The sequence below is a fragment of the Solanum dulcamara genome, chromosome 7, assembly GCF_947179165.1.
Source record: "Solanum dulcamara chromosome 7, daSolDulc1.2, whole genome shotgun sequence".
Taxonomy (NCBI): Eukaryota; Viridiplantae; Streptophyta; class Magnoliopsida; order Solanales; family Solanaceae; genus Solanum; species Solanum dulcamara.
The window spans coordinates 5,490,714-5,498,744 of record NC_077243.1 but is presented as its reverse complement, the minus strand read 5'-3'; the positions used below and the strand labels follow the sequence as shown (position 1 = coordinate 5,498,744).

Sequence of the window (8,031 nt, the reverse complement as noted above, 5' to 3'; positions counted from 1 at the left end):
ATGTTTGTGAATGAAAAACATCTGATATACGGAAGATCGATGGTAGCCAAGTTGCTGTGACTGAAAACTTCAGGGAAACCAGATATTGACACTGGATTTCCAGAGGGACAATCTTCAAACTAGCAAGAAACAACACTCTCCTTTTATCTTAATGTGAATGCTGTTTCATCACTAAAAGATACGTTCAAATTGTACCATGTGACTAAGACAATGAACTTGATATTCTTTTTCCCCTCTATGGATAAAGAGTTATAAACTCTTAATAAATATGGCTCCAGTTGTTATTCAAGTTCAAATTCAACCGGAGCAAGTGGGAACAATATTGATCCTCTCAGGCGATAGGGTGGGAAAAATGAAAAATCAATCCAGCCAGCGGCTGATGAGTAAGGACCCTTCCTTAAAAGAGGATGGCATTTATCATTTTTTTATGGTCCCAGATCCACAAAAAATGTAGGCCATGCTACACATGGTTGACATTCATGACAACCATGTATCTTCTTTATTGAAGATGTAGAAAAAGGCCAAAAAAAGGTGCTTGAACGAGAGAACATTTTTATCCTATCAGCCAAGGTATATATAAAAATCAGCACGTGAAGCTCAATTAGGTGGGGGGAAAGGCGGTCTATAATCGTTTGCCAGCAATAGGTAGTAGAAGTTGGGAGTCTGGCCAAGCTAATCACAATAGCTATTGATGGACACGAAATAACGAGAACAGATTATTTTTTTTGTATGCACAAAAATACTGGAATATTTCGTAAGTCATTCTTTACAGTAGAAGCATATTAATTCCTCTAATACATAAAACAACCATAAAAGGCCAAAAACTTGAAGTGAAATCAGAGCTTTTGCTACCTCAAATTTACAATTATATATACACACAGCATAAATTTTCTTTCGGTGAGTGGTCCTACTCTAAATTCGTAGCAAAAATTGCATTCAACAAATACAAACCAAAGATGCAAAAAAAGAAGAGGAAAGGTCAAGTTGCTCATTCAAGTACCAGCTTTAGTGTCCATGGTAAACTTTGAACGAAGCAACTCATCTGTTATGCGCTAATAGATAGTGCAGAATCCACAATTCTCAGGGACCCACCAAGATCAATTGGTACAAGGGGAATGAAGGAGTGCAGGACATCTGTTATCAGTGGTCGGTAACTTGGTTCTGGTTGTACACATAGCACGGCTACAGCAGCAACCTATCAAATCATCCGTTTTGATTCAGTAAGTTAAAATAGTAAAATAAAAGTAATAATTTGACAAAAGAGCCGGGTGCTCTCACTTGATACAAGTGCTTGAGGTCCATTCCGTTTCTGATGACAGGATCAACAATATTTGGGAGCTTTGACCTATCAGTAAGTTGTGGCATCGCCTGTTTGTCATGGAATTACTTAAATATCAGCATCCCATGAGCTCAGAGAGATTTAGAGCAAACATTCAAGAATGATTAGACTATCTCTTGCATAACATACCCATGTGACTATAGATTGGCATTGAGCTCCCTCTAGTCTCTCCACTGGCCTTCTCCCCAGCAAAAGCTCCAGAAGTATAATGCCGAAAGCATAGACGTCACTCTTCTCAGTTAATTTCCCTGAAGCGCAGCAAAAATATGGGGAAGAATATTTCAATTTCAGATTTCTGGTTAGGATGTTATTTCATTTGAGGAGAGTGTGAGAAACAAGATTTAACATTTACATTTTAATTTGAGAAAAAGAAAAAAGAAATATAGCATTCAATTCTTTTTCTTTAGCATACAAAGTACTGTGGACTAGGTAAAAGCTTTTGCAACTTCATTGGAGTATCCTTAATCTGTATCTGCAATTTCCTCCCACTTCACTGGGCTATTTTGCAACCTAAATGGAGAACGACCAATAATAGTACAGAACTGAACTCTGCCTTTTGAAATAAACTAATCAGGGAATATATTTTTGGACATTAACATTTAAATATCGATCTCAAGATATTAGTTAGCATTTTTCCTTTCCCATTTTGTTCATCATGACAAAGAAACAACATTGAAGATAAAATGATCATCACAAGGGAGTCAAACATTAACGCGAAGTTCAGACATATCTTGGAGAATCAAAGTCATCATACTAGAGAAGAAATGACAATCTCATAAGCAAAAGAAGAGAAGTCTATCCTCTTCATATAATCTAATTGTTGATAAATCAAATATGTAGCGATAGCAATTACATCAGGAGCTCAGTGATGATGGTGCTTCTTTGTATGTGCTATTGCAGATGAGTATATATATTCTAGGAGGGACCAGTCTTTTCTAGTCTTAGAGGAACAAAGTGAGGATAATTGGACTGTCTACTAGATGAGGCACCTTCAACCAAATTTCTAATCTTGGGAGACTTCTATGACACGAAACAGAAGACAAGATAAGTAAATTGGACTGTCTACTTGATGAGGCACCTACAACCAAATAAGTATCAACATCATCTTCAGTTAGCAAATTATGATAAAATGGGGAGTCTCACATACCATCTAAGAGGTACTCTGGAGCCACATAACCCAGAGTTCCTGAAAGCTTTACGTTGCTCTTGCTCAAGTTCCATCCAGCTATAGCAAGGCCAAAATCAGAAAGCTGATCACAGTAAAAGCTGACCGACTCAGACAAGACAAACAATACCATAATGTTTACAAAGGAGAAGCAATTGAGTGAGATCTATGTTGTTTATTTTTCCAGTTTACCTTTGCAGTGAAGTTGGAATCCAGTAGAACATTGGATGACTTGAGATCTCTATGGATTACAGGGGGGTTACAGCGCTCATGGAGGTATTCTAGTCCCCTGGTCAATTCCAACAGCATAACTATACCATTAACTTCGAAAAACACAGAACTAAGGGAGAAAAAGAAAGAGTTAGCACTAATAAATCATAACATTACATACCTAGCCACATCCAATGCAATTTTCATGCGAAGATGCCAACTCAAAGCTGATCCACGAGGAGCTCCTGATCAAGCAGGTCAACTCAATTATGGAAAACGGAGAATAATTTAGATAGCATATATACACTTGTTCTCTTTTGAACTTTATATCAGGATGTAGTGATATGGCTATTACCATGCAATTGGAATTCCAAAGATCCATTCTGCATCATTTCATACACCAGGAATTGTGCATTGCTATGAATGCAGTACCCAAGAAGCGAAATAATATTTTGGTGTTGAAATTTACTCAACAAGTCCAGCTCATTCTGAAATTCAATCATATATCTATTTTAGCACAAAACAATTACCATTATGGGTACATTTTGGGTCAAAATCTATCAAACTACCTCAAATTCTTTCTCAGCATCCTGTTCCTCGCCATGAGTTCTTTTAACAGCTGCTTGGATGCCGTCGCTGAATTGAGCTTTATAAACACATCCTAATCTACCTTCTCCTATAGCATTCTTTTCATTGAAATTATCAGTTGCAGCTGCTAACGACTGGTACTCGATCACAGCAACTAGTCCTTTCTTACCGACAGCTTTTAAAGAAGGGAACTTGGCCATTATAGGACCCCATGAAAGCCCTTTCACAGGCTCTACATCATAAAATTGGAAACAATAAACAATGTGCAAACTTGATACAGAAAATGAACAATTTAAACAAGTAACAGAAACTCCAACAATCCTTTAAACAATGACTTCTTATGATAACTAAGTTACCTCCTTTCTGGTGGCCTTGTTCCGCGGATTTCTTCCGCGTTTTCAGTCTATATATCCAAAAGCAAGATGAAAACAGCAAAATTCCAGCAAGGAGGGTTGAAGCAACAATAAGTGAAATCAAAATTTTCTTATTTAGATCCTGATGGTGAACCACTTTGAACTCTGCAACCCCTGATTTGAAAATAAAAGGAGATTCAATGAGATTGAGCTTTGATTGGAAACTAAAACTACAAAAAGAGAAATGCCCCTTTTCCAATTTTTAGAATTTTCTTGAGAGCATCATTATGTCTGCCATCAAAGGGGTAATGAAAATTTCAAAAAGCAAAAGTACTCTGCAAATCAGTTCAAAAAAGTGAAGAGGGAAGAAACAAATCTAAGTATCAAATTGCAATTTCCTTCTAACTTCAGCATAATTTAACACATTTAATGTATACCCATCAAGAAGGAGAAGAAGATCCATAAAAAAAAAAGATGGGTTTTTTTTTTTTGCATTGTTAATTACCAGGAGAAGGAGCATCCTTATCAGAAGAAATTTGAAAAATGGGTCCTTTCTCAGTAGGAAGAACTGGATCGGCACTAGGAGGCTGTGGATTTACATCAACAGGAGCCGACAACAAAGGAGTCACAAAAACCCAAATGGGTATAAGCAAGATGAATAGCTTCATCTCTTTTCTTGCTTCAAAATGACGTACAAAACTAACAATCTGCGATATTTCTTCAGAAAGACTCAATTTTTTTGAAAATTGAAATGTGGATATCAGATGTGGTTTAATGGGGGTATCTCAGTTATGCTTTTTACCAGAAAAAATGGAAAGAAAGGACAAATGAGTGTGGCAGATAGTAGTCAGGAAAAAGGAAAAGCAAGTTTGTTTTTGTAACCTGAAAAAGCTAAAAGGGGAAGAGAGACACAACAATCTCGTGGCAGTTGTCAAAAGTTGTAAAATCCTTTCATCAGAGAGTTAAGAAATTCACGTATTCTATATAGTGTATGGCCTGCTGTGGCTGGCTGGTTGGCTGTATTGGAGATTGTGCTGGTGGGGTTTTGACACTATTTTGTCAAGTATTGGGGATTTGGGAAAAGAGAGTTGAGTGTGAAATTAGTACTCACTCTATCTTAATTTATGTTAGTTAATGATTTTTCAGAGTCAAATGTTTTCCACTCTTGAGCAGAGTATTTTTCGAAAATAGTGTTCTATCTTTTAAGATAAAGGTTAGGTTTGTGTATATTCTATCTTCTTCAAACTCCACATAGTGTGATTATACTAGGTTTTTTGTTGTTGTATCTTTGTCCAATTTATATAGTATATTGTCTTTCTTTTTTTTAGTTCATCTTAATAAGAATACCATATTTCTATAATTAAAAAGAATTAATTTTTAAAATTCCTTTTTTAGTGAGTATTTGAATTTTACTTATTTTAGGTGGTTTTTGATTTTAAGCTTCTTTTTTATTTTGAACGTGTTTGGATAACATTTAGGTTGAAAAAGTGGAATAAAAGAAGTTAAAATATAACTTTTAATTTATAAGTCATTTTTAAAAAAGTTTATCCAAACACTACACTTGATGAAGTAATTTATAGTCATATAACTGATTAATGAGTGTTTTAGAGTACACATTTTAAAAATCTTTATTCTTAAAATTTTTTAAGTAAAACAATTTTACATAAATTTTGACTAAATCATACTCTCTCGATCAAAAGTTTTATTTTTATATAAATAAATTTTGTATTTAATTAAATTATGACACATAAAATAAAATATAGGAAGCTTTGAGGTTACCATGCATGTGGCCCTTGTGATTAATGACTTTAATGTACACCGACTCCTAGCTTGGAATAACAATGAAAAAGAAAAATCAAACCCCTTCTAGACTTATACATATAATAATAAGATAAAAAACAATCCTATTTGACAATGATAGTTCATAATTGAGTACCATTCAAGATCTAAAATGCTTAATCTCCTCCTTTTTTGGATGGATCCCACTAATTATATTAATACTAAGCTCCTCCTTTTTTGGATGGATCCCACTAATTATATTAATACTAAGCTATAACGCACTATATAGCGTAAATCTACTTTTAGTCCCTTTTCGTTCATTACATTATTTTAACCCCCCCCCCCCCCCAAAAAAAAGGAGATTCTCTAATGAAAAATCATTTATACACAAATTATGCCAGTATGAATTAGGTGGACTACCTTTTGAGTTTTGAGTGTTTTATAACTTATGTTATCACTATATATAATTGTTACAATTATTCATAATAAAATAAGTAGATGTCCATTAGTCTCTAACAATTATTCCTTTATTATGATATAATATAATAAATAGATATTCATTAGTCTCTTTTTTCTTTTTTTGTTATAAAATGTCATATTTTGGCAATGAAAAATATATATGAATTCTGATCTTTCTTTCTCATCTGCTTCTTTCTATTTTCTCTTACTCTCTCATTTTTATTTTGCTAAGTTAGTTTATTTTATAACACGTTATCAGCACGAGCCTACATCACTTTGAGCAATTTTAACAAGGTAACAAAAGGGTAAGAATTTTATTTTCTTAAAATGTCGAATATCTCTAAACTTGGATTTGTTGCTCTTGATATATCTGGAAAAAGGCTACTCATCATGGGCACTAGATGCCGAAATACACCTAGAATCAATCGGTCTGGCAGACCATCAAAGATGATAGTACCGCATCTAGTCAAGATCGTGCCAAAGCCATGATATTTCTCCGCCATGATTTTAACGAGAGGCTAAAATTATAATACCTCACTCCCTAAAGTGAATCAGGCAAACTATAATCAACGAGAAAGAGGTCATGGCCAGAGTCGTGATCGTGGATAAGGTCAAAGAATAAATTATAATCATGATGTTCGGGTGGCACCGAGAAATGATCATCAATATAAAATAAGAGTGAAAAGCAAGAACCTATACCAAAGGAAAATTCAGAAAGTATATGTCATAAATGTGGAGGTATGGGGCACTGGTCACGGACCTGCCGGTCATCAAAACGTCTGGTTCAACTATATCAGGCATCATTGAAGAGGGCGAAAAATAATTCAGAGATAAACTTTATCTCTGAAGATAATATTGAGCCTATGCACCTGGATGTAGCTGATTTCTTTAATATTTCAGAAGAAAATATGAATATTGATAAGCCTAATAATATTTAAATAATTTCCTTTTTATTTGTCTGTACTAAATGATATGTTTATATTTTTCTAATCCAGGTAAATAAATAAAATTTGTATAATGAGTCATGTTTTAATTATAATATTTACTTTATTTCTTTTTGAAGAAAAATATGGATATGCCTTAAATTTTGTTTGGATCAATGATCAATTATGAGAATATCTGTGTAATTGATAGTGGAACAACTCATGTCATTTTAAAGACGAGAAATATTTTTTCAACTTGCTTAGAAGAAAAGCAAATGTTACTATAATTTTTGCTAATTCGTAAATAATTGAAGACACCGAAAGAGCTACTATATTTCTGCCTAAGGGAACAAAGATTGTTACAGAAGATGCATTATTCTCTTCTAAATCCCTAAGAAACTTATTAAGTTTTAAAGATATCCGCACAAATAGATATCATGTTGAGACACTAAATGAAATGAATATCGAATACCTTGGTATAATCAAGAGTGTCTCAGGCCAGAAATATATTTTGAAAAAATTACCAACTTTGTCGTCTGCCTATATTATGCAAAAATTAGTGCAATTGAAGCACGTTTGATCGTAAATCAGAAGTTTACTGATCTAAATACATTTGCGCTATAGCATGATCGAATAGGTCATCCTGTATCAATAATGATGAGACGAATTCTTGAAAATTCAATTGGACATCCGTTAAAGAACCTGAAGATTCTTACAAATGATGAATTTTCATGTGTTGCTTGTTATCAAAGCAAATTAATTGTCAGACCATCAATCCTGAAAGATGGCATCAAATCTCTTATTTTTTAGAGCGTATACATGGAGATATATGTTGACTTATTCATTCACCTAGTGAATTGTTTAGATATTTTATAGTCCTAATAGATGCATCATCAAGATGGTCTCATGTGTGCCTGTTATCATCTCACAACCTGGAGTTTACAAAGTTGTTGGCACAAATAATAAGATTAAGGGAGCAATTCTCAAATTATCCAATTAAGACTATTCGCCTTGATAATGCTAGAGAATTTACATCCTAAGCTTTTGATAATTATTGCTTATCAATTGGAATAAAAATTGAACATCTTGTTGCTTCATACTCAAAATGGCTTTGCAGAGTCATTTATTAAGAGCCTACAATTGATAGCAAGACCTCTCCTAATGAAAAAAAAATTGTCGATTAATGTTTGGGGTCATACTATCTTACATGCAGCA

The 8,031-nt window shown here is 33.9% G+C and overlaps 1 protein-coding gene across 1 annotated transcript; it reads right to left on the bottom strand.

The window, feature by feature from the left end:
* Positions 1 to 748: 748 nt before the first annotated feature.
* LOC129894367 (probable receptor-like protein kinase At1g80640) lies at positions 749 to 4,742 on the bottom strand. The gene is made up of 10 exons (XM_055970032.1): positions 4,161 to 4,742; positions 3,659 to 3,829; positions 3,284 to 3,534; positions 3,070 to 3,202; positions 2,896 to 2,959; positions 2,697 to 2,793; positions 2,487 to 2,589; positions 1,469 to 1,587; positions 1,279 to 1,368; positions 749 to 1,195 (listed from the first exon to the last, which is right to left on the bottom strand). The coding sequence occupies exons 1-10, from the start codon at positions 4,321 to 4,323 to the stop codon at positions 1,046 to 1,048; spliced, it is 1,341 nt and encodes a 446-aa protein (XP_055826007.1). The 5' UTR covers positions 4,324 to 4,742; the 3' UTR covers positions 749 to 1,045.
* Between the last annotated feature and the right edge of the window lie 3,289 nt (positions 4,743 to 8,031).